The 25,368-nt window shown below is 36.0% G+C and overlaps 4 protein-coding genes across 6 annotated transcripts in view; 3 read left to right on the top strand and 1 right to left on the bottom strand.

Annotated features, from left to right (window-relative positions):
• The first annotated feature begins 1,496 nt into the window (after positions 1–1,496).
• Positions 1,497–8,720, top strand: LOC104892486 (LIMR family protein At5g01460). The gene is made up of 14 exons (XM_010678434.4): positions 1,497–2,023; positions 2,121–2,206; positions 4,562–4,674; positions 4,965–5,075; positions 5,379–5,477; positions 5,611–5,733; positions 6,319–6,381; positions 6,483–6,547; positions 7,091–7,200; positions 7,287–7,401; positions 7,481–7,546; positions 7,906–8,016; positions 8,088–8,154; positions 8,292–8,720. Exons 1-14 carry the CDS (start codon positions 1,674–1,676, stop codon positions 8,337–8,339), a joined length of 1,527 nt encoding a protein of 508 aa, XP_010676736.1. The 5' UTR covers positions 1,497–1,673; the 3' UTR covers positions 8,340–8,720.
• Positions 8,721–10,177: 1,457 nt separating this feature from the next.
• On the top strand, positions 10,178–10,588 carry LOC104907944 (uncharacterized). Its single transcript, XM_048645664.1, has one exon. The coding sequence runs from the start codon at positions 10,178–10,180 to the stop codon at positions 10,586–10,588; it is 411 nt and encodes a 136-aa protein (XP_048501621.1).
• A 179-nt stretch (positions 10,589–10,767) lies between these two features.
• On the bottom strand, positions 10,768–12,003 carry LOC125497627 (uncharacterized). Its single transcript, XM_048645054.2, has 2 exons — positions 11,158–12,003; positions 10,768–11,062 (listed from the first exon to the last, which is right to left on the bottom strand). Exons 1-2 carry the CDS (start codon positions 11,890–11,892, stop codon positions 10,856–10,858), a joined length of 942 nt encoding a protein of 313 aa, XP_048501011.1. The 5' UTR covers positions 11,893–12,003; the 3' UTR covers positions 10,768–10,855.
• A 3,199-nt stretch (positions 12,004–15,202) lies between these two features.
• The window catches only part of LOC104892485 (protein N-terminal and lysine N-methyltransferase EFM7), a 60,274-nt gene continuing 50,108 nt past the window's right edge, over positions 15,203–25,368 (top strand). For 2 of the 3 annotated variants that reach the window (XM_048645055.2, XM_010678433.4), the window contains exons 1-5: positions 15,203–15,360; positions 15,447–15,505; positions 18,017–18,150; positions 20,651–20,796; positions 21,166–21,237. In XM_048645055.2, the coding sequence (XP_048501012.1) occupies positions 15,309–15,360; positions 15,447–15,505; positions 18,017–18,150; positions 20,651–20,796; positions 21,166–21,237 (463 nt within the window). In that variant the 5' untranslated portion in view covers positions 15,203–15,308. Of the gene's footprint in view, positions 15,361–15,446; positions 15,506–18,016; positions 18,151–20,650; positions 20,797–21,165; positions 21,238–21,453; positions 22,448–25,368 lie in introns of those variants that run through there. The other variant, XM_048645056.2, reaches the window with a different exon arrangement.

Below are 25,368 nucleotides of genomic sequence, written 5' to 3'. Positions count from 1 at the left end.
TTAATTGAATCAATATTAAAAGGACCATTATTGATAAACAATGAAGCTACTAGTAGATTATGAGTTGAGAATTTGATGGATACTCAAAATTTGACATCTATTAGGTTAGATTGTTATTGAAAGTGCTGTTTGATGTATTATTAGTGTCTAAAGTATTGATAGTCTTATAATATTTATAGAGTTGTTCAAAATTCCATCCGTATTGTAGAGTTTGATCAAATTAAGAGCTAAAAAATTCCAACCTAGTCTATGATCCTTATATTTTCGAATTTCGTATAATCTAATCTGGTTTTTCCCAGTCTATTTTTCAAACTTATTATGCATTTGAATCTTATCTAACATCTTTGTTCATAAAGGAAAACTAGTAGAGTAGACTATCATAATTGCCAAATGGAATGATACTGGTCTAATTTGTCTGATTTGATTCGATCCTGGGACTGTAAACGTTGATAACTAACTAACTGACTAATTATTATATATAGATATTTTTTTTTTGGGGGGGGGTATTTTAAAAATAATTAAGATATTGAGGTACACAACTAAGGGAAATGCGCTAAAATACTTCTACACTCCCCCATCACTTTTCCTCAAACTTAGTTTCAATGGTTTTGATCAGTGTAACATAATTCCCTAATTTTCCCGCGAATTGTGATCCGAAAAACGCGAATTATGGTCGGAGTTTGCCTATTTTTTGCCCATTCTGGACGAACCGTGAACTGAAAGAATGAATTATATAGCGAATTATGTTCCACTGGTTCAAATTGCTCTTCCTCTGCTGCTGTTGGGGTCATCAACTGCAACCCAATCAAAGCATGCACATACAAGCTAGGAAAAAACCAAGTATTTGAAGTAGAAGCCCTTGCCTTACATAAAGGGATTTTACTCGCCATACAGGAACATATCAAATATATTAATTTTGAATGAGATAATTCAAGGAATTTAGGAAGCACCCCGACAAATATCTTATATCTTACATCATTCAAGACATTCTCTCTCCTTTGCTCTTTATAAAATTGCTATTTAGTTGATGCTCATTTTATATTGAACCTTGTAATAACTTCCCTCATTACTACAATTCTTGTAATCCCTAAATTAGGATAATCCTCAATTTTTTTTTCTTACTTCTCTTAATTTTTTTTTTAAATATATGTTATCTAAAAAAGAAAAAAAAAAGAAGACGAGAATTTATCTAGTCACTGTTTCGTTTTGAACAAGCATCCTACGTGGCTATTAAAATTACAAGTTACAACAATTACAATATTAAATACACAAATATTACAAACCAAACAAAAACAAAAAAATACAACAAGGTCAAGTGCATGAAGTGTTTTTCGGTCTCAGACAGGCTGTTACAAAAATTGGTTTTTCAAATCTAATGACAAAAAAAACTCAACTCAATATCAAATTTCCCAAAATACCCTTCTCTTCTTTCCTTCCACACTCATCAAAACACTGTAATTAAACCCAAACATTAATGTCAAAATCGTCAACAACAAAATCCACCCCCACTACCACTACTACCGATTACTAACATTCATCAACTTCATTTTCTCTCTCCTCAAAACTTCAAACAAAAACGAAATTTCAGATCTACGAAACCCTAAAATCGATCAATCAAAATCAATCAAAATTTCTGAAAGTTTTCTCTCCAAAATTCTTCCCCAAACTCAGCAATGGGGGATTTTAACCTAGCATTGCTGATCGTCGCCATTATCGTATGCGTATTAGTCTTCGTCTTCAACGTTTACCTTCTAATCAACTATCAACACCCTGATGACGTCAATCAAGCATATTTCCCCAAATTCGTCGTCGTTTTGGGTCTTTCCGTTGCTGTTATCTCCATTCTTATGCTTCCTGCTGACGTCGCTAATCGTCATGCGTGTCGTCACGCTCTTTATAACGGCGCTTGTCAATTGACGTTACCGATGAAGCAGCTTTGGCTTGCTATTTACATTATCGACGCAATTCTTGTGTTTTTAGTTATTCCTTTTGCTATGTTTTTCTATGAAGGAGACCAGGACAAGTATGGTACATTTCTCTGTTGTTTTTGTTGGATATGTTTTTTGGTTTTTTTTACAGGTGTTTTCTGAGTTATAATGTGTGTTTTTTGTGTGGTGTAGGAGTGTTGGAAAGCGGGTCAAAAGCGCGGTGTTGTGGGTGTCGGTAACTGCAGTGATTTGTGGGCTTGTGCTGGGAATTTTATATGGTGAGTTATTGATCTTTACTGTGGTTTTGATTAGTGTTTAATTGTGCATTTTTGAATGTGATGTAAGAGAATCATTATCGACGAGCCGTGTTTGAATGGGATGAATGAAGTAATGGGGGACATAGGGATGAATTTGATTGATGGGAGGAGGTGGCTGTTAGGACTTGGTGGAGGAATAGTTCATTACTCTGACTATTGTTGCTCTGATCTTTCATCTATGTTGCGGTACCGGTGTTAGATTTAGGTGTGATCATAGAATATTAGTAGAAAGCCTTGGTAAAAGTAGAGAAACTTTGACACTGTATGGTAGTCTCACACACTTGGGAAGTCTGATTTAGTTAGTGACAGACTCTAGGTGGGAGTAGGGGAACATAAACTCCAGTTTCTTTCCTAATACTGATAGTTTAGTAACCTCCTATATTAGTTTTCATGATTAATATGTTGTGGGAATTGATTCCTCTCGTTTGAAGTATGGCTTTTTAGGTGAAGTTTTCACCCATTGAACAGATGAACTTTCATGTTTTGCTTATGATAGAATAACTGATATAGCCTTGGTGCAATAACTGCAATTTAGGAGTGAGGCTTCCCATATTTCCCCCCTCACTAACCCTGCCTTGGAGTGTGTTGATGGTGTGACAATTGTTTCTTTTGGAAGAGTTTCTTGCTGCTATATCGTGGTTTGTGATTTTATTGAGTAGAACTGCTAGTATACTTAGTATTGGTGCTAAAAGCTTTCATGCTATACACTTGTCAGTATAGTGTTTTTGAATTTATTGAGTCACTTTATAATGTCTGCGAAGCTGTGTTACTTGGTGATTTATCTTAGATTTCCTGTTCGTATAGTTTTTTCAATGGCTGTACTGGGTATGAAAAGCTGGAATATTGAGTATAAGTAATATAGTCGAATAGGAAAGCACTCCCTGAGAAATGATAGCGTGTCACATGTTTGAGGCTGGTAGTGACTTGGGATTACTGTAAATTTAATTGTTACTTCCTCAAACCTGCATCAACATCTCTAGCGGACCTTTTGGAAACTCTTAACAGACGACGTACAGTGGAGGCTGCAATGCTCTCATCTGTCTCATGCTTGACTCTAAAAGCGCCCCAAGTGGCGTGCCTAGTTCCTAGGCAAGAAGTATCCTCAGTTGTGTGCCTTTTCATATGACGCTACGCCCAACAATTTGGATGCAATTCTAAGCTTGTCGCCTGAGGCACTATGTTACAAACGAATTTTTTTGCGACCTCATATACAACTGCATTCCTGTTTGAATCAGTAAGCATGTATCTTCAAGTCTGCTATCTTCATCGACTTTGTGGCACGACAATTATTTGTCTTACTGTAATAAACACGCCTGTCAGTCTTTTTGGGTCTTCTATAAGGGGTATGATGAATCTGTGATGGGACTTGGTAGTGTTATGCATTTTTGGCATTGGAACTTTGGAAGTGCACTTCGTTGGAGGCTTTTGTGGAAAATAACTGAAAAGGCTAAAAGAGTTCGTTTATGTTATGTAAAGTTAGATTTTAAATTTAAACCATGTGAAACTCAAAAACGGTAAACAACAATGCCAAAACTTGAATTCAGCTAGTAAGACCCAAACTGAACTTAAGATTTTATTTGTGGTGGTCGCCCACATAGATTCTTTGTCTCCATTCTCTTTTCTCAAGTGCTATACACTACCCCAAAGGCCCAAATGTAAAAAAATTGTATTGTTCGTTACACCTTCTATCTTCATTCTTCTATCTATACTCTCTCTCTCTCTCTCTCTCTTCCACAACTTCATGGTATGAGTCATTCAGTCATTAGCTTCAGTCTCTTATAATTTGAGAAGTATTGGGAATTTCCTTTTTTCTTTAAAAATTGGTACCAAAGAGTTATGTTTGAACCATACCGTATTTTAAACGCCACATCTTCTTGGCTAATGTAAACATTTATTGCTAACTTAACCTTGTCTTTTTAAGAATATCTAGCACTGAAAGTCTACGTTAAGTATAATCTCTCTTGGGATAACCTTACAGCTAATGCAGTTATGTTAATGTTGCATTTGCTCCACTTTGGAAAAGTTATCAGTATCTCGTTTCTTGAACCATGTGTTAGCCAAGACCAAACCATATGAGTGGGTACTCACATATGTAAAGTTAAACTCAAGCATCATGTGGAGTGGGATCCTCTTGTAGTCGTTTTCTTTGAAAGATTCTAAAATATTACTTAGATGATTTAAATTGGATTTTTGAAATAGAATCTGAATGATGTGATACGTTTGCTTTATTCATAGCTGCAAAGATTACTAGTTTTCTTTTAGTGAACTGGATATCTATATCTGATAATCCGCACCTGATTTTGGTCCTTGTCTCAGGGGTAATTGGTAAGGTGGAATTTACTGTCCGGCATCTTTCATCTGCCACAACTTCATTTCCTTCTTCGTGGAGCCTCTCTAGCGGCAGTCCATGTCTTGGGAATTCACGGCAGGTTAGGAACATAAGAATTCGAAGATCACCTATCTGCAACTCTTGTTACTTTTCAGCTCATTTTTGTTTCAAGATATTAGCTTTGGCAAAAATAACATCAAAATATATTATACATTCGTATCAAAAACTACTTCATTATGTGTTTTTTTTTGTAACTTTATTCAATATATATTTTGTCAAAGTTCAACTTGAAAATCTTGGGCGCCTTATATTTAAATAGGGGGAGTAATGCAATTCCACTTACTTTTTCCACATTTTTTTCTCCTAATTTTTACTTGTTCTTCTGTTTAGTGCTCTGCATATTCAGCAAGCCCTTCATCAGAGACTACATGGAGTATGCGCACTACGTTCCCAGAATACGCTGTTGCTCTTGCAACAATTGCAGGATCTTTCCTTTTTATGGTATCATCATTCTTTTCAACTGCCATGACATAATAGTGTTTCTTCATGGTGTCCACCGTCTTTTGTCATTTGCTAAGAACATTGAATAAGGAATTTTCAACTATATTCATTTTGTTGGGGGAATTTCTATCTTGCGAATACTCGGGGAATGATAATTTGTTGGAGGATTTTGGATAAATTTTAATTTTTTTCTGTCCTACTGACTTGAGGTGTCACATATTTAAAAGTTTATGAACGAATATCTGATGAATTTCTCTGATCTTGCTCAGGATGTCTCTGACTAATTTTTTTTTCCTTACATAGATATTTGGTGGCGTTGGCATTGCTTGTCTACCTTTGGGGCTCATATTTGCATTCTTCAGGCGTCCAAAGGCTGTTATTACTCGCTCACAGTATATTAAGGTATCTTCGTTGACTGTCTAACATTTAGAACAAGCTGAGTATCATTTGCTACTGTAATAAAAAAATTTCAGTATATTCCAGTGCAATTGTGCAGATATGTATGCTTTGCTAATGTCCTACTGCTATCATTTAGGAAGCTACCGAGCTGGGTAAAAAGGCAAGAGATTTGAAGAAAACTGCTGATGAACTTCATCAGGAGGAAAGAAGTGGCAGCAAGGGAAGAAAATGGCGTAAAAATGTGAAAGCAGTTGAAAAGGTAAGGCTTTTTTTTTTTTTTTGGGGGGGGGGGGAGCTCCATCAGTCTTTTTGGTGATTTTTATGGTGTTTTTCAAAATGCTTGCATGTCTACTGGATGCTAGTTCCTCCTTTTTAGGAATTGCTTGAGGAGAGTGTGAGGGACCTCAGTGGTTTTTGAGGCATGAAGGAAGTGAGGTTTTATCTCAAATTCTTTGAACCTTGCTAAGGCTTGTAGTATCTACAGCATCGTAGTTTGATCACTTACTAGTTCAGAATTACATTTTTGACTTGCCATCATATTCAGTTTCCCTCAGATTGGGCACTGAAACTTCTTATGATAACGGTGCTGTCTCCGTTTTGCATTGCAAATGTGAGACAAAGAAATCTGCTTGCTTTTATGAGTTAAGGCTTTGAATATTAAGATGTAGTTTAAAACAAAAAGGAAATTGAAGTTCTGCCTCTCTCCCAAAAATTTAGAAGCCTGGAATTAGGTGGGTTGGCCATTATTCTGTCAAGAGGTTTATGTTGCCATTCATAGTACCAATGTTGTTTAGGTTTTTATCATTACATAAGCTGAATTTTTTTGTAATTTTTTGTTCTATAGGAGTTGCTTTTATTGGAAGAAGATGTGAAGGCTTTGGAAGAGATGTATCCTCAAGGGGACAAGGTGGGGATTGTGGCTCTGCGCTATTTATGTCCATATAATTGACTATAGTACTCTTTCCTTTTCTCTTACGTTTTGCTAATACATCCTTCTGTTTGATTCAGGCTGAGACTGCTTGGGCTTTAACTGTACTTGGATACTTGGGGAAGCTCATATTGGGAATCTTAGGGTGGGCATCGATCTTATCGACTTTAATTGTTGCATCTTGAGTAGATTAATATTTGTGCTGCTGTATGCTATCATATTTTGTGGATCATGGTTCATCTATGTTCATTGTCTCTCTGTCTTTCCGGTTTTCTTTCTACCATTATTTTGGGTGGGGAGAGGGTGGATGAGGGGCTTATATTCTTTTTATAGCTAGTGAAGTTTTAGGGTTTTATTTTAGTTTACAGCAAATGGTGTGTTTGCTCTATCTCAGATTGTGTGCAGGATTGGATAGCTTAGCCATATAATTATAACTGAAGGACAATGTTTATGGTTGTTAAACACCTTTCTTGATTGTAATAATGTTGTCAGTATCTCTTTTTACATCAAGTTGTTGCTTCTTTTGCAGTCAAATGGTTTCTTCTATGAAAGGCATTGGTCATTATTTGCTTGACATGCTCAAAGTTCGTTAATCAAAGTTTTTGGCTTTTGTGTCAGGTTGATTATGTTCATTATGTGCTTGATATGCTCAAAGTTCGTTAACCAAAGTTTTTGGCTTTTGTGTCAGGTTGATTGTTTCAGTGGCTTGGATTGTACATATTCTGATATATCTGATAATCAGGCCTCCTCTCTCTCCTTTCTTGAATTTTGTCTTTGTCAAATTAGATGATGTTTGGGGTAAGTTTCCTTAGGACAGCATAACTATTTCTGTTATTTTGGTTATCTAACTGTTAATATAAACTCTTTTCTTTGTTACTTTCCAGGGCTGCTTGGTACTGCAGCATTTGCATTCTTCTGCTTCTATCTTCTCGTGGCAGTTGTTGCTGGTGCAACTATGCTCGGTTTAAAATTAGTTTTCATCACCATCCATCCAATGAAGTACTGAACTTTTATGTGCTTGGTCTGTTTATTTGTGGTAGCATCTCGTAGTATTTGACATGAATTGGCTTGGTGACAGGTGGGGAGCCACTCTCATGAATTCCTTCCTGTTCAATGTTGGTTTGATTCTTCTTTGCTCGATAAGGTTTGAACCTTGGCCTAATTCTTTAACTATTTTCATACCATATAATTTCATGTATGCATGTCTTCAGATAAACATATGTGCCAAGCTTCATGGCTTAATCTCAAAGATGTGGTTGTTGCTTCAACTGTATGCTTTAATTCTAGCAAAGTGCGCTGTTTTTTATACGCCTTTCCCCCCAAATATAGGGGCATTTGCTCTGAAATGTGCAACTTTACTCTACTCTTCCTTTCTTTGCTCTTCTTTTCATTTTTTTTTTATATATTAACCTTCCATCAGGTTTTCTACTTGTTTTTTCTGTCAGCTTATATCAATGAGCATCTGTTTAACCTTGTGATCTTGGTCCCTTTTCCTGGTTTCAGTGTGATCCAATTCTGTGCCACTGCATTTGCATATTATGCCCAAGCAACTGCTGCTGGCGAAATATTTGGTCACACGTTGCAGTCTCTTCGTGGCATCAAATATTTATACAAGTCAGTAGGCTCTAACTCTTGCTTATACAGTTATGTTCATCATTTGCAGATGCTTACTCTTTTTTTCACAGGTATAATGTGTTTCAAATTGGTTTTGTTGCGTTAGCTATACTGACATTCCTCTACTATGCGGCTTTTGTAAGTTCATGAATTTCATCTGGTTTTCTTTTGTTAAGGAAAAAGGCTAAAGAGCTTATGTATAGAGGAGGGGGGTGGGGTATTCTTAACTCTCTTTTCTTGCGGGGATTTAGCTGACGCTATATGTGATGCTTTAGGGTTGGCGGAGAAGGAAGCCTTCTGGCAGGCTACAACTTTCTTCTTGATCGTGTATTTGGAATGTAAAACTTGGCACTTTAAAGGTCTTGAAATTGCATACGACATACTTCGGTTGTGTGATGAAGTGTTTTGGCACAAGACTCGGGTATCTGTTGTGGTTTGAGCAAGTTGATGAGAGTGATGCTGCATTACGGCTAACAATTTTTACTTATTATTCTCATTGTATGTATTTTTTCTTGTTTGATTTGTGTAAAAACCAAGTCTAGTACTTGTAGAGAGATTTTTGGGGCAGGGCCGCAGGGGCGGGGCAGGGTGGGGTTGGAGGTACGAGCATCATGCTGTTGTAATATATCTGGTGGCAGAGTGTATGATCAAGTACTTGCGTTTTAAATTCATTTGTTTTATGATTTTATCATTTTATTCATTCATTCTGTGTTATCTGTCCCAAGTCTTGAGTTTTTTGTATTAATGTTGTGTAGTGTTACGCAACATGGTGACTTGATCCAGCCTCTCCAAATCAACAGTTTAAGTTGTTTGTAAGATCGCTGAACAATGAAGTTATTGTAACACTACATCACTTTTTGAGCAACGTTTCAAGTTAGAGGGGGTCGCTTTTTACCTTATAAAGGTCATTTTTAGATTGTGATCCTTTTTTTCACATTAATGTCATTTTACTGAAATGCCTCTTTTAGGACAAGTTATTCCAATAAATGAAAGACGATCCCGTCATCCTGTGGGATCAGACATCACTCGCGTCAATAAATTCTTGTTGAAAACAGGAAGACTTTTTTGTTAGAAACAATCTTATAATTTTTTTTTTTTAGAAACAACCTTTAGATTTTATTTTCTTGTCAAAAAAAATATCAAAGCTCTCAACCATTTTTCGGCATTGACCTGATTTTTTCTTGCATTAAAATTTTCTCCCCCTCTTTTATTTGTATTGGAGTTTTATTTTCCTCCATATTTCCCCATATATAGTCTTTTTTCCGCCTCTTTCACACTTAATCACATTATCCCACTCCAAATCTATTTTCTCCCAGAAAAATCGCCTTAATAAGAATCTTCAATTGGTAAGTTTAGGGTTTGAATGTTAACTTAATGATTTCCTTCCTTGTCCTTCTTAAAGACGTTTTTTTTGTCTTACTTTTAGCCGTTATTAGCATTAGATCAAAGAGAAAAAAAGAAAAAGGAACCAAAATTTACGAAAACAAGAGAGAAATAAACAGTTACAGAAAAGAGAGAAATGAATTATTGAAGGGGGACGGGAGGTTAAATGTTACTTAGAATAGTAATTTATTTAGGTTTGAAAGAGGATGAGGTAAAAGATAGAAATTAGAGGAAAAGTGAGGAGAATGATTCTTTAATAAAAGTCAATATTAAAATAATCCGGTGCATGTCGAAAAATATTTAGAAATTTGATTAGACAAGAAAATAAAGTTTAAAGATGGTTTCGCACAAAAAAAATAGGATTTTTTGGTTAAAACACCCTTACGTTTGGTGATTTTTAAAACAATCCCCCTTTTGTTTTTTTTTTTAAAATGAACCACCAAACGTTTTATAAAAATTTTGGTTGCACCCCCAAAACCTAACTTCCGTCAAATTAAGCCGTTTGTGGGGCCCACCTCTGCTATTATATAACAACCACTTCATCCCAAATCAGCATGCTCCCTCTCTCACAACGGTCAATTTGCGATACACCCAAATTGAAGCTGGTAATCCGAATTTTCGAACGGAAAATTGCAATTCCACTCTCAATTGACAATTCCTGACATCCTTCAAATCAAGTAAGTGTTACATTCATTTCTATGCATTAAATTTTGGGTAATTTTGCGATTCTAGGGTTTATTTGCTACAATTAATTTGGGTTAATTGTTGAATTAGGGTTATGGCAACCAAATGCAATTGTCGAATTCCTGCTAAGATTTTGAGGTCATGGACGCATGACAATCCTGGGAGGAGTTTCTATGCCTGCAAATTCTCAGATGTTCATACTAGAAGAGAAGGGTGTGGATTCTTTAGATGGGTTGAGAAGAACCAGGAGGAGTGGCAGAAGGTGGTCATTAATGAACTGGTGCTGGAGAAGAGGTTGTTGACACATGAAGTAACGTTTTTAAAGAGTGAAATTACAAGGATTCAAGACACTAAGCCAAAGGTGGAAAATTTGGTGCTGTTGAACAAAAAATCAGGAGCATCAAAAAGGCAAAATGCACCAAAAAATTGTGGATTTATCACTGGATTGTTTGTTGGGGTAGTTGCAAGTTTTTTAATTTTATTCCTTATTGTTAATGTAATGTAGAATTAGTGGAAGGTTGTATTGGTTAGTGGTTAGTTTTAGTTGTTTTTGTAGTTTAGTAGTGCAATATATTAGTAGGCTGTATCTTGACTAACTCTATTAATGAAGATGATGCTATTTGGTGAATTTAAAAGTCTTCATTTCATTGCACACATAACTAATTAACTGTCATAGTACACAACTAACATAAAGGATAAATGAGTTACATAACATGAACTTAATGTTTCTCACTAGTCTAAAACACTATTACAAGATTAATTGTCCACAATTTTAAGCTGTCTTCTTCAGTGACTTAGTTGGCAACTTGGGTCTTGGTGCTGCCTTAGAGGACTGAGACAGAGATATTGCAGGGCCCTTGCTTGGCTGCTTGGTGGTTGTACCTTGACTGCTTGATGCTTGACTTGATAGTGGAGGAGGACAGGAGTGGTTTTGTGACACAGATTCAGCCTCATTCACAGAAGGAGCAACATAATTCATCTGTGCAACAAACAAAAAATGGAGATTAGTTTTGTATTTGTACTATAAGCAAGTAAATAATTACAAGTTTACAAGTAATGAACTTGAAGTTATACCTGATGTGCCCTAGCTTCTCTTTTCTTTCTGGTTGCCACCACCCAAGGGTCATTTGATTGGGGTCTGCCTCCTTTTTTGGGTGGAGGTTTAGTGACAGTAGGATTTTTGCACTTCTTTTTGTTGTGACCAGATATCCCACAGTTGGAGCACCTTTGTTTTTGTTTCTTCCTTCCCCCCTCCTCCTCATCTGCCTCCTTCTTCCTTTTCTTCAAGCTTGGCCTACCAGGCATTCTTCTTATGATAGGAGGTAGAGGCTCTGGATAATTGCAAGGATCCCAGTGTTTAGCACCAGGCATAGGTTTGATGTGTGCTTCATATGCCTTAATGTACTTTTCCCTAGAGTAACACTCATCCACATAATCTTCTGGACTCTCTTTCTTTGCCACTATACATGCCCAAGCATGAGCACATGGGATCCCAGTCAACATCCAATGATTGCAGCTACAATATCTATCCCCTAAGCTGACTATGAACCTATCATCAACAGTGTCAACCTCCCAATGATCTAACCTAGAATGCACTGGCATACAATGTTTTGCCCCTTCCTTGATCCAATTCAAAACCTTCCCTACATATGGCATAAATCTGCCAGTGTAACTCTCAGTCCCCTCCCATTTATCAGCATGCCTCTTCATAATGTACCTCCTAATCCACTCCAAACAAGTAAGTACTGGTTTATCCCTAGCCTCTTTTATCACAGCATTCATAGTTTCACACATGTTGTTAGTTAACATGTTTGATTTTGCTGTTGTGGTAAAAGAGTGCCTAGACCAGTGGTTGGATGGGATTGCATGAAGGTAGTTGTATGCATCTTCATCCAAGAATTTAATATTTTCTAGCTCTTTGGTGAATTCACTCTGTCAAAGTAGTATTATGCACAAAATAAGTGGGAAATAAACTTAGTACAACTATTAGCAAGGAAGAAAGGGCTTAATTAAAGTTGTACCTTTGTTGTTGCTTTGGCTGCTTTCCAAAAGTGTTCCTTGAACACTGTGCTAGCAAATTTGAGCTTAAAGTTAGCCCAAATGTGTCTAACACAGAATCTCACATCAGCCTTACTAGCTACCAAGGCTATGGCTTCCAATAGCCCCTGCTTATCAACAGAAACAACCAAAATTTATTAGCACAACATCACATAACAGAATGAAAACAAAGATTGAAGTATAAGATAAATGCCATCACCTTCTGCCTGTCTGACATCAAGGTAAGACCTTCACCTCTGACATGACCTACATCATGCATTAGCTGCTCCAAAAACCAAATCCAGCTGTTTGTATTCTCAACATCAACTACAGCCCATGCTATGGGGTAGATATTATTGTTTCCATCCTTACTAACAGCCATCAAAATCATTCCTGGGTAAGCCCCTTTAAGGTGACACCCATCAACTCCTATGAGGGGTCTGCACCCTTGCTTATAACCCAGTTTGCAAGCATCAAGACATACATAAAACCTTTGGAAATGGATTGGTGGACTTTGAGAATTTTCAACAGAAACAAGGGCTGAGGAACCAGGGTTGTACTTGAGCAGTGCAAAGGCATACTCATACACTTTTGCATACTGTTCTGTAGCATCCCCATACAGAATATTCTTTGCCCTAGCCCTAGCAAACCATGCTTTATAGTATTTAATTCTGATTCCTAAGTCTCTGTAAACTCTGTCAATGAACTTGGTTAACTTCCAATCAGGGTCTGATTTCCACTCATCTAGGTACTTTTCAGCTAAATATGCAGAGGTCACCTTACTAGTTGAATGGTAAAACCCACATTCATGCTCTAACCTAATTGTCCTAATCTGAAAAGTCTGTGACATTTTGAGTTGCACAGCATGAACCTTGAATCTACACTTAAGTTCCTCCTTAGTACAACTACACTTTCTAAACTTTCCTTTCTTTGTATTCCAAGGACAGTTGCACTTATATCTACACTGCACAGTTAATCTACCACTCTCATTATGCATAAAGTAGTAGTCATACCTATTCTGAATGCTATGATGTTGCAATGCCTTTCTCAAATCATATATGCTATTAAACTTCAAGCCATAGGTCAGATTTACCTGCCCTTTTAAATCTTTCTCAATGTTGAAGGTTGGGTAGGTGTCAACCTCTTCATCTGATCCATCCAAGCTCCTTAGTTCATCTGAGTCATACTCAACCTCCTCAATAGTATCAAACACATACTGCTCTTCTGCCCAGCTTCCCTTCTTCTTACCCTCTCCTTGCTGTTTAAACAAACCTTCAGCTTGCCTCAACAACTCCTCCCCATTTACTGCAGAGCTGGAAAATATCTCATTCACAACATTTTCACTCCTATCTTCCTCACCTTCATCAAAGTACTTATCTGTATCACTCAGCTCAGATCCAGAGCTATTTTCACCATCCCCACTCCAATCTTCTTCATCATGAAACAGCCTCTTGATTGCCTTCTTCCTCTTCTTCCCTCCCTTGATACCTTCCTTCTCTTTCTCTTTCCTTTTCCCTTCTTTTTCTTCACTTACCTTCCCTTTCCCTTTTCCCCCTTTATCTTTTCTTTTCTTCTTCCTAGCTTCCTGTTTCACCCTAGGTGTGGATCTCTTCTGAACTGGTGATGTTTTTATAGGTGTTTTTTGTGGAGATATCACAGTGGAAGGTTTAGTATTAGGGATAGTGTTTGATGAGGGAGGTAGTGACTGAGAGGTCCCTAAGAACAAAACTTCTGGATCATTTAAACGTGGGCTTCTCCTAATTGGAAGGATGGGTTTGGGGTTTGGCAAGGGTTGTGATGAGCTACCAGGCATGAATCTGGGTTTGGGGATGGGTTGTGATGAGCTACCAGGCAACAATTGATGTGTGGGTATGGGCTGTGAGCAGGACTTCAGGAACATTTGGGCTGTATAAGACATGGGTTTGGTGGTGAGAAAGACACAAACTTGGTCCTAAATGATGGCACAACTATTTGAGGTTTAGGTTCATCAATCACATACAACACTAGTTTTTCATGAATGTCCCTACTTTGGTAAAACTCTTCAAAATCACTTTCACTCTCAATTTTTTTCCTGCCATTTGTCATTTCCATTCTAGGATTCTTATACCACAAACTAAAATTTTCACCACTTGTTAAATTCAGTTTTTTCTGTGATTGCATGACATAACCTCTTATTGTTGCCATGTTCAACTCTCTAGAGCTCACACCTTCCCTCATACAAATTTGACCCCCCACATAAACAGATTTACCAGCAACCAGTCTAAATTTACCACCCAAATGCACAACCAGCAACAGATGAGTAGGATTACACCTAGAATATTTGAGCAACAACAAATCAGCAATTACAAAATGGGGGTTCAAGTACTTAAGTCAAGTGAGTTCAATAATGACACAATTGTTAATTTTTAACCAAATGACAGTACAAATTACACTTGAGTTACAATAACAAGCAAATTTCAAAGAACCATTTTTTAGCATAAACAAGCAATAAAAAAATTAGGGCTTCTAAGCACCATTACAGTAATCCAAAAAACCAGCAATTAAAAAATCTTTTTGCTTGAAAATAAAGGTAATTTCACCCAAAGCGCAGTGAATTACCTATTTTGGGCACCATGCTCTTGTTTTACCGTCAGTAAAAGTTTCCCCTTTTCTGTCATTGTACCAGTCTCCATGCTGACAGAGAGAGAGTGTGTGGTAGATGAAAGAGACTGAAAGAGAAGATGAAAAGGATTAGATGATGACAAGAGAGAGAAGATGAATATTTGACTGAACCAAGGGAGAGAGATGAAATCAGAGGAACGAAGGAATTGAATGAGAGAGATGAAAAGGTTAGTTGAAGGGTTTTATTACCCAAGGATAGAAATGTCATTGCACGAAACATTTAGGAGGGAAAATGGAAAAAGGGCCCCACAAACGTCTTAATTTGACGGAAGTTCGGTTTTGGGGGTGCAACCAAAATTTTTATAAAACGTTTGGTGGTTCATTTTAAAAAAAAAAACAAAAGGGGGATTGTTTTAAAAATCACCAAACGTAAGGGTGTTTTAACCAAAAAATCCAAAAAAATATAAGGTCGTTTCTCACGAGATGTCACTATGCTTTAGAAGGTTGTTTCGAATAAAGAACCTAAGTGTTCAGTTCCTCCAATTAGTTCATCAGTTTGCACAGTTTTCCGATCGGTGTTGTAAATAATGGACACTGCACTCTTCTCCCCTTCTTCCCTCTTCGGTGACAATTCTTCCGGTATTTCTTTCTCTTCCACTCTGCAATTTTATAATTTATGCACCATTTTAATGCTTACAAATTAACTGACTTTTGTGCTTGAGCAGATGAAGAATCAAACACCCATGACAATTTTGTTGAGAGGACACACCAATTTCCTGGAATGGTGAGTATATTTTATCTCTACTCTTTTCATTATCTTATGTACTACAATATATACTAGTTTTTGATTGCTTTAGTATCATGCAGTTTTGTGGGGTTTAAGAATCAAGTTTAAAGACATAAATTTGGATGATTGAGTTTCATGAATCAATCAATTCTGGGTTTCATTTATAAATTGAACATCACTTGTCTGGTAGAATCTTTTTCTGATTTCAGCTTTTGGTTGCTAGTTTGCTGAAGAAGACTAGTAAAAGTGAAAGTATTTTGGAGTTAATGGCACAAATATGGCTATGTGGGAACAATTGATTTGATTCGGCACCTAGATACTCGAAACTTAAAAGGATACGATATGTGTTTCAAGAGAAATAGTGTGCTACATAGTGCTTAGATTACCTCGATAGTTACATTAGAGTTTCAATGATTTGAATCAGAACCTTGGATGCCATAAGTATTCTTTGTATAACTGAATAACTGATTACTAGGCAACATAACTTCTTTATCGATGAAGATTGTATCACGAGTTCATGACAAAACTCTCAAACTCTTCGATGATAATGATAACATCTTTTGAGTAATACTCTTCCATCCAGATTTCACTATCACATTGTTCCAATCACTCTTATTTTAGAATATGAAATGTTTTTGCTAAAGGACTCTTTATTCTGGTTACAGTCATTTTTGCACACTGCTCATCACTCAATTCAAGTAGGCGTCTCTTAGGATATTCAATCATAAATGATTACTATTGTAGGAAAAAATGACAACCTTTTTCAAACGCCTTAATATATTATTTGTTGAACCTCTATCGAACCTGGAATCTCTGTAAGTTTATTATTGTGATTGACTTACTGATACGTAATGATGATTGATGAGTGCTAGTACAACTAGGATGTTCTCCATTCCGATCCATAGTTAGCTCTTGCAAAGTAGTAGCAATTAGTGGCCTGTTTGGGTGTTCTAGATAGGGAAACATTTTGCTATCCAGAGCCCTAATTTTGTTTTATGTTCTTGAGTTAGCTTTTTGTAAGTAGTTTACTTTTATAAGTGGAATATGGGTTGCATCCATAGAGCTATTTGAGTCATTGTTGGACAAGTTTTAGCAACTGATAGAAGTTTTTGGTTAAAGCTTCTACTTCTTAACAGCAGTGACTTCATCGCCTTTTCAACTATGTTACTTGGACTTAACTACTCATGTTGTTAAACATGGTATGTGTCCAAGTGTTAGGCTTGACAATTTTATGAAAACTTTCCTTGTTTTTTGTCAAAGATGGAGTGTGAAGTCAAGTCTCCATGGTCTTGTAGTCATGGTGGAATTGTCGTGTTTCGACATGGTTACGTGAAATGAAATAAAGAGTTACGTTCTTTTACATTGATAAAGGAATTGGGTCGTTATCTCCTTATACTTTCTTTCCCAAATTTGCAAAAATAAAGAGCAAAAAACATATACTTCCTCTTTCTCAAATTAGTTCAAACACTTATCTTGGCACATAGTCTTGGAACATAAGTTGTTGAAGGGTTATCAATCATATCATTAAAAAGTTATATGTAACAGGAATTGTTGGAAGTTCTTTTTAAAGAATGAGATTATGAGAGGATTGGGTATTTTTAATTGAATAAGAGTGTGGTGGGCCAATGAGTTAGGAGATAAGTATTAAAATAAAAGTGGTTACCGTTCCTAAAATGAAAGTGTTTTCAAATTATTTTGGGACGGATGAAAAAAGTGTTCGAACTAATTTGGGATTATGGGAGTAGTAACAACATGCGCACAACAAAGAAGGGAGAAGAACTTAATGATGAAATTTTATGTTATTCAATGTATATGATTTGTGTAAATTTATATTAATAAAGTAATAAGGCAATTTCGTTGTCTCCTATTTGTTTGCACTGATTGATTTCGATAGCTAATTAATGTTGATTAATCATTTGATAAGCGATACTCCCTCTCTCCTAATATAAATGCAACAATTTGACTTTTTGAATGCTCACTTTGACAATGAATTTTTACTTAATGTATAAAAACAAATGTTAGCATATACTCCCTCTGTTTTTTTTATCATTCTCACTTTCCTATGCGCGTCTCCCAATACACCTCTTTGAGCTTAAATATCTTTCATTATATATTAGTAAAAATTATAACAATTGAATATTAATAATGTACTAATTGAGACGAATCAAACAAGACCCCACATGACTATGTTTTTTCTTATAAATTATGAAACAATTAGAAGATTCTCTCTAAGTATGAATAGTGCCAAGATTCTAAGTGAGAAAGATAAAAAAAAAACAGAGGGAGTAAGATACTAATGGTCAATGTTTTTCATTGGTGAGTGAGCCCGGTCAAATTTTTGCATTCATTTTGAGACAGAGAGATTAATATTTTACTAATCAACATTTATTTGATAAGCAATACTCCGCTGAATAATGTTTTTGTTTTCAGGGATTTTGCATTTAAGAGGAACTCATTTGCATTAGATGTCTTACTTAGTTATTTTTGTTTTGTGTTTGGGACTTTCAGGAGTTAGTCATTCGGGAATTCTCCTTCCACCAGCTGAATGCTAATTTGCTCTGGCCAGGTGCATTTGCTTTTGCAGAATGGATGGTTCAACACCGGTCTTGGATAGAAGGGAGACATATTGTTGAATTGGGGAGGCATGTAATATCCTTTTCTATCCAAATTAATGCTATGTTTTTTATATTTAGTAACTAACCATCACTCCTAGAGAATTGGATGAGATTTGAACTAAGGTCATAAATTTGAGGAACTTTAATCTCCACTGCATTTTTCTGGACTTGTAGTGGATTCACCTAAGTTTGACAAATTCTTTTTTCACTTTTTAATTGGATGGATGACATATTTATAGAGATTCTGTATATTGGAGCTATAATAGATTGAAAAGTAATTCAGTCTAATATTAAATATGTTAATCTTGGGTCACTGGAACTAAAGAAAAGAAAATTTCGATAAAGTGGATTCTACTTGACCTCCTAGATTACTGACTTGTGTCATCCTTTGAATGATATGAAATTTTAAGTTTGTTGTTAAGCTTCCCACCAACATTTGAGTCCCATGGCCTTCAAAATGGTCCCAATTATATGTTTAATAAGAGACAAGATTACAAGTCTTCATTGTTTTCATTTTTACTAGTGTCTCTGTACACTTTTTTTCTAGACGTCCTAATCATGGAGACTGATCATTTCTGGCTTATGAGTAATTTTACATTGTAAAATCCAGTTGTAACGGGTGGCATCTGCACAAAACTTGTTAATTGAAGAGGACTTGGAGCACTTTATGACTTTTGGCTTTTTTTTTTTTTTTAGTTCATAGTTTTATTTAGTGGCAACATAGGTTGTCATGATGAATGGGTTGCTTTTGATTCTTTTATTGTCCAATCATTTGTTGGCTGGTTCACTTGACCTATCTTGGCTGTATTTATTATTTTGCATTGCTTGTTTTAGTCATTTGTCAGATTTATGGTTTATAAAGACGTTTTGGCAGTTAGCTGTTAATATGTAAAGATGTCCACCTTTATTAATTTGGCTGGAAAAGTTGCTTAGCTGAAAAGCTTAACCAACTTAAAATCCATTCACCAATTTTTTTTTGGTTCGTTTAACCACATAATAAGCTAAAAGGCAAAAGGCATTCGGTAAGATGGTCAAAATCCATTAGCCCCGTCATGACCTAAAATCTGTGGGTTCTCTATGTTGGTTTTAAATTCTCTTGATTTGTAATACGAGATTGATTGTAGATGGAATCTGTCAATCTTTATCTTAGGAAAATAATGTTGGAATATCAGGAGATTTTTGTTTGTTATCTGAGTTTTGCACATGGATCTAAGTTTAGTGAGAAGAAGATCTGAGGCTCCAAGTCTAAATTTCCGAGAATAGAGTACAAGTTGAAACTTCTCTGTCTATAAGGGCTAAGCTGTATTAAAATCCCGAATTTCATTGCCTCGAGTGAACATGCTTAGATTGCACCAAATTGCTTCAGTTCCATATTGAGTATGTCTTCTAGTACATCTAATAGATTGTTAGACGTGAGGTTCGTGTCGTACTGTTGGGTTGTAAGCTTCAATGTAGAGATGTCAGATGTTGATCTTGTGTTTATCTTTTACATAATAAACATTATTTTTTTATGATTTATTACTGGTCTTAGTTGCTCCCTCAATTGCATGTACATGTATTTGATTCCCATCTTAGGTTTCAGTTATTGTTTTATCTTGAAACAGATACTTTCTTTTGGTTGTTTCAGGCAAGCAAATTGGATATATAAGAAATAAACAAGCTTTTGAAAATGCGAACTCATGTACAAGTTATTCTAAGGGTAAACACATATGGGGTTTTTCTGATTTCACTTCACTTAATGGATGATGGAAAATTCACTTCGGTTCAATTGCTATGGCAACAGTCATGCTCGTATTTTGAAGCTTCCAGGATTTCAAGAAAGTCAAAAGATATTATGTTTCTTACTTTATTTGAGAAGTTGCTGCCTTTTTCTGGCATTACACCATAGAGACCTAGATCTGAAATAACTTAGTGGAAAATGTGTGACTGGCTGTTACAAAAAAAAGGATCTTAAAAAAATTTATATTTAACTTTATGTGCAGTTGTATTTATGACCGAAGTGCTTCTACTGTACAAAAACATCTGTTATTAGGACTGGGTTTGTGCTGCTTTAAAGTAAATCAATCATTATGAAGATGAGTGAATATAGGGGATTATACCCTCTTGTTTGTTCCCAAAATTTGCAGAAACATTTTTCTTCTTAATTGTGCCGTCCTTTTGCTTTTCTCTCTGTACCTATCTTAGAGGTTTACCTTCCTCTTATCTTTGTGTTTTTGTAGAAGAAGGTGAATAGGTGGAGAATGTACAAGATCTGGTTTAACTAATTTTTGCTGAATGATTACTGGTCCGTCTGCTGGCTGTTTTTGTAAATCGTGATTTTATCTTCTTTCGATGAAGTTACTTTCTACTTCAATAGAAAGAGTTTAGATTGGAGTCTGCTGGTTGTCCACCAAGGAGAGTGTTCTAGTAGAGAAAAATAATAAATTTGCCATGTGTAAAGCTGATGTGCTGCTTTTGCCTGTAATCATCACATTAATGGGTTAAAATTGAGCTAATTGTGTATTTGTGTTCCATTCGTCGATGGCAGTGGGACTGGTGCTTTGGCTATCTTTTTGAAGAAACTGTGGCAAATTGATATCACAACGTCTGACTATGATGATCAAGAAATCGAGGATAATATAGCTTATAATTGCAAGATCAATGGAGTCACCCCTGCTCTACCTCATATGAAGCGTGAGTTACATATGAATTTCATTTTTTCATTTCAATATTTAGTTGTCAATGATGCCTTATAGAGTAAAGACAACTGTTTTTGTGTCGTGAATAAAGTAATGAGACCTCAGACGAATTTCTTAAGTTTTATCACGCTCGAAATTTAATCAGGCCAACTGAATAACTATATCACCTTGAAGTATGTCATCGTCATCTGATGATTGGAATGACTATCTAAAGCTACCATTCATTTGGAAAGAGCTGAGATGAATATAATATATTCAAGTATCACACAAGCAAATTGATATTTGATCAGTTTTATATCTGTGGTTTTATCCTCGAGCTTTTGAATGATAATTGGTAACAAGGTGCTGCTTTTCTGATATTCAGATACATGGGGAGATGCCTTTTCATCTGTCAATCCAAAATGGGATCTGATAATTGCTAGTGATATCTTGCTATGTAAGTGTGCAATTTTTGAGTTTATATAAGTAAATTACATCAATTGTTGTGTGCCTGTGCCATATTTTAAGGACAAAACAGTGTCAATTAGTGGCCTGATATGATTATATTTAAGGTTAAGCCCATTGGATTTTACATAACGTCCTAGAGACCATGAGGTTTTCCTATCTCATTAAGATTGGACATGACCCTCTAGATGTGTTGTCAAGCTTGCAGTCTCATTGGAAACTCAGTACATCATACCGGCTAGATGCATGCATTTATGGGAGGCGAAGAGCTTAACACCTACTATCTGTAAGTTGAGAACAAGAGTCTCTGTGCACGCGCAACTCTCACAATCGAGCCATTTGGCACCGAGATAATGTCCATAAGATTTTCTAGTGACTTCGTTGAGACTCGATGTGATCTAGATGTGACATTAATCTCGCATGTTTACTAGAAAGCTGACCTTGGTTACTTCATGCCATGCACTCATGGTAGGTAGAGACAAAACAAATACCTATTCCTAGAGCTTTCAAATGGGCTGTGTTGTGTCAGATAGGAAACATGTTGAAAACCTTGAACACTAACTTAAACCATGTAATAATACAGACCAAAAGGCTTGATACCAACCCAACCTACTAATTGTACAATAATTTTCTTTCTTACGTCCAATCTTGTTATACTATTTTATCAATTCATGTGGAACTGATGATTACAACAACAGTGTTGGTTTTTTTATCTCAATGAGACAGGGTTGATTTTATCTCTGGTATCCACATGGATCATTTGCCTCTGTCGCTTGCTCCATGCATGAATCTAATTTCTTCATATCGTTTTTTTAACCCCTTTATCAAAGTCATCTTTGGCCTCCCAATTTGGTTTGATTTGGGTTCTTCATCATTTGAATCAACTGTTTTTCATCTTTATCTAAGTTGTATCGGGTTCTCTCTGAGGGCTATCAGCTTCTTGTACCACTCATTGTTCAGTTCAGTCGGTATTTAAAATTAATATTACCTTCTGCTAGACTCCACTATCGTGTTCTTGGCTAACTTGGACATGTATTTCTTCTTATAAGTTCCTTGATATGAACATCTAGCATTAGTGGCCCTTTTGGTAAGAGGCCATAAATGGTGGGAATGGTAATGCATTATAGTGTAAATTTTTACAAGAAATCCAATGTATAGGTAATGCTACTTCATCTCGAGATATCCATTTTCTTCCTAAAATCTCATTACTATCCATTACCACTTGGGAAGGTGGTATTGGGTGGTAGTGGAAATTTATTTAGGGAAACCATGTTTTGTGATAAACTTTCATTCCCATGATTAATTGGTCATTGACCTGATAACTTCCTTACAAATTTACACTAAAATTTATTACCATTACCACTATTTATGATCACTAACCAAACGACCGTAGAAGTCTATGTTAATTAGCCGTGCTCTCCTCTGAGATACCTTAACAGTTAAAGCAACTATGCATATTTTTACGCCTTGTTAGGGTGTATCCCACTTTTAAATGTGTTAGCCAAGATCAGGTCATATGACCGTGCAAAATCTAAATAGCTCTCTCTTTCTTCATTCCTTGTTTCATATCCCAAATACACATGAATACTTTTAAAGTCATTGCGACTTACCCTCACATGTCCATTTAGCTTTCCACCAATAAATTGCTTTTATAAGGGATAGCTTAAACACCTCATCTAAATCCTCCACATTTAAGAGTTTCTTTTACAGTGATTTGAGGCACGTAAGCACTAACATTATGCACAATTTCTTATCAATCATACGAATGCCAACTCTGTTTTAACTCTTATCATATCCTGAATACCACACTTTATAGTCTCGAGGCTTTATGATTTTAACTCTTTCTCCTGTCCACTTGGTCTCTTGAAAGCACATAATGTACATTTCTTCTGTGTCACATTACCAACTCTACGAACTTTCCAAGATTCTAGACGCAGTTTGATTAGTCCCAGTGTTCTTCCAAAGCCTCCCTTGCCTATAACTTAGACATAGAAGCCCTTCCTCATGTGACACCATACTAAGGCGAGGGTGTAGGGATGACGACTTAGTAACCCTTGCATACACCCGGTCTAGGAATTGCAGCACGTCATTTAGTAGGGATTACTCCCATGATAGTATTATAACGGCTCTTGCTCATGGATGGAACATTACCAAGTTTTACGCTGATTATCACCTATCACAAGTCACAAGCATCTGCGTTTTTCTGGGTTTGAGATTGGGAGTGTGGGTACTTAGAGATGGTGTTGTGTTGAGCTAGTATATTAAGTTTTGGATTTTTTTTTTCTAGTGTAACCCCGAGCCTTTCAAATTGTTGAGTTATCTGATGAAGAAACATAATCCATCTAGAGGGTTTTTATCTTCTATGTGGATAATTCTGTGTTTATTGTAATTACATTAATTGATAGTTATTACATAACTAATGAAAATACTAATGTTAAGTTAACGACGAGGGTTTATTAGAGACATTTCAAAGTTCAAGGGTATTATTTAGAACTTTTAAATAGTTGGGTACGACATAGATTTTTAAATCATAGAAGAAACCCTAACATTATTGTGTTTAAAGGGTAATTTGATACCCATTAGTGTTAAATGGCTAAAGTTGTCATTTGGCCATTTGAGGGTTGAAATACCAACACTAATCCGACCCAATTATGATATAATTAAATTCGAGTTGACCCATGTATATAAATGGGTCAAAAAAAATATTTAAAAATTACCCGTTTATTCTGTATGCAGTTCATATGGTGTTATTCTGGCAAATCAGTTTTTTTGTGCTTGACTTATTTCCCTATGGAATATCTTCTGAGTATATAGATGACAAATCACAAGTCATTTTAATAGAGATTTCATCTTGTAGCTGATACCATAATGAATCCCCCCGTATGATTGACGTTCCCAGCATTGTTAAGGCACAGCCTTGAAACTTGGAGTAGCGTGATATATTTCACATACTTCTGCCACTTTTTTTATTCTGACAAAATCTTTAAGTCTATAAATTATTGCATATTTGCATCTAACACTGAAGGTCAAGCGTGTATGCACCACAACTCTTTTTGTCAAAGATACAGATTTCACATGATTTTCTGGTCTGCTTAACTATTTTAAGCAAATGGCCAACAAATTTGTCAATTATTCAGCGTAAAAACTAAAAACCAATCAAGATGCAGATTTAAATCAAGTCAGTTACTATATATGAAGTTTGTCTCATATACCTTGTCAGAACTCAGTAAGGATCATGTATTCATGTGGAAAAGATTTGATGCATCATTTTTTTTATATAATTAAGGGTTGTATCAAACTGCTGTATTTACTGTGGTGACCTGTTAGCACCACAAAAAAGGGTTATATTTGAATTTTGATCGACGAACATATGTCGAACCACCTAGTAGTATCATTTTGGGTGGTTAGTGAAAGGAAAATGTCATGACTTATTGTTGAGGGACGCGCTATTAACGGTGTATTTGCTATAAGAAGGGGGAGGTAAGGTTGCATGGCATCAGGGACCGATTAATGGGCCGAGGGGCCAAGGGGGTATGAGGTGCAAAGTTTGGGCAGTGTTGATTGCTGCAGCTTGCAGGTTTTGATAGTAACGGTGATGTGTGAGGGGTGGCGTTGCTGAGTTAGGGTGGAGGCGAAGATGGAGGAAGAGTAGGAGAACGAGAGATAGGGAATGAAAGTTGTTTTTTGATTTAGCTATAATAGTATAATACTGGTTGCAAGTTATCGGGGACCTATTTGGCAAGATTATTTCAAACTTAGTGCTTGTTTGGTTAATATGAGAAGTAGAATTTTCAAGATCGTGAAAGAATATATGGAGTTGTTTGGTTGGTTAGAACGTGGATTATGACACTTATTTTCAAAAGAATGGAGGGAGTTACTATTTGGTCCTCCTAGATAAGAACTTTATATAATCAACCAATAAAATTTCGCACTTCCTAATTTATGATGAATTCTTAAGCTCAATCAAACGATTAGTTAATTATTTTAAAAACAAAAATATCCATCTTTGAGTTGAATATGGGATTTATTTTGTCAAATTTTCATTCAACCTATTCGAATATAGGTTAGGTGTGTCCGACGACATAGTAGATGAATCATTCTGGTGACATTGTACAATAAAAAC

This window comes from Beta vulgaris, chromosome 5, assembly GCF_026745355.1.
Source record: "Beta vulgaris subsp. vulgaris cultivar EL10 chromosome 5, EL10.2, whole genome shotgun sequence".
In the NCBI taxonomy this organism is placed as follows: domain Eukaryota; kingdom Viridiplantae; phylum Streptophyta; class Magnoliopsida; order Caryophyllales; family Amaranthaceae; genus Beta; species Beta vulgaris.
The sequence above is the reverse complement of the archived record's forward strand: the minus strand, read 5'-3'. Positions and strand labels throughout refer to the sequence as shown.

Coding starts and splice junctions, on each gene's coding strand:
- LOC104892486 (XM_010678434.4), top strand. CDS start 1,674: ATGGGGGATTTTAACCTAGCATTGCTGATCGTCGCCATTATCGTATGC. Junction 2,207..4,561: donor TGTGCTGGGAATTTTATATG/GTGAGTTATTGA, acceptor TCCTTGTCTCAG/GGGTAATTGGTAAGGTGGAA. Junction 5,076..5,378: donor CAGGATCTTTCCTTTTTATG/GTATCATCATTC, acceptor TTCCTTACATAG/ATATTTGGTGGCGTTGGCAT.
- LOC104907944 (XM_048645664.1), top strand. CDS start 10,178: ATGGCAACCAAATGCAATTGTCGAATTCCTGCTAAGATTTTGAGGTCA.
- LOC125497627 (XM_048645054.2), bottom strand. CDS start 11,892: ATGTTAACTAACAACATGTGTGAAACTATGAATGCTGTGATAAAAGAG. Junction 11,063..11,157: donor GAGAAGCTAGGGCACATCAG/GTATAACTTCAA, acceptor TTTGTTGCACAG/ATGAATTATGTTGCTCCTTC.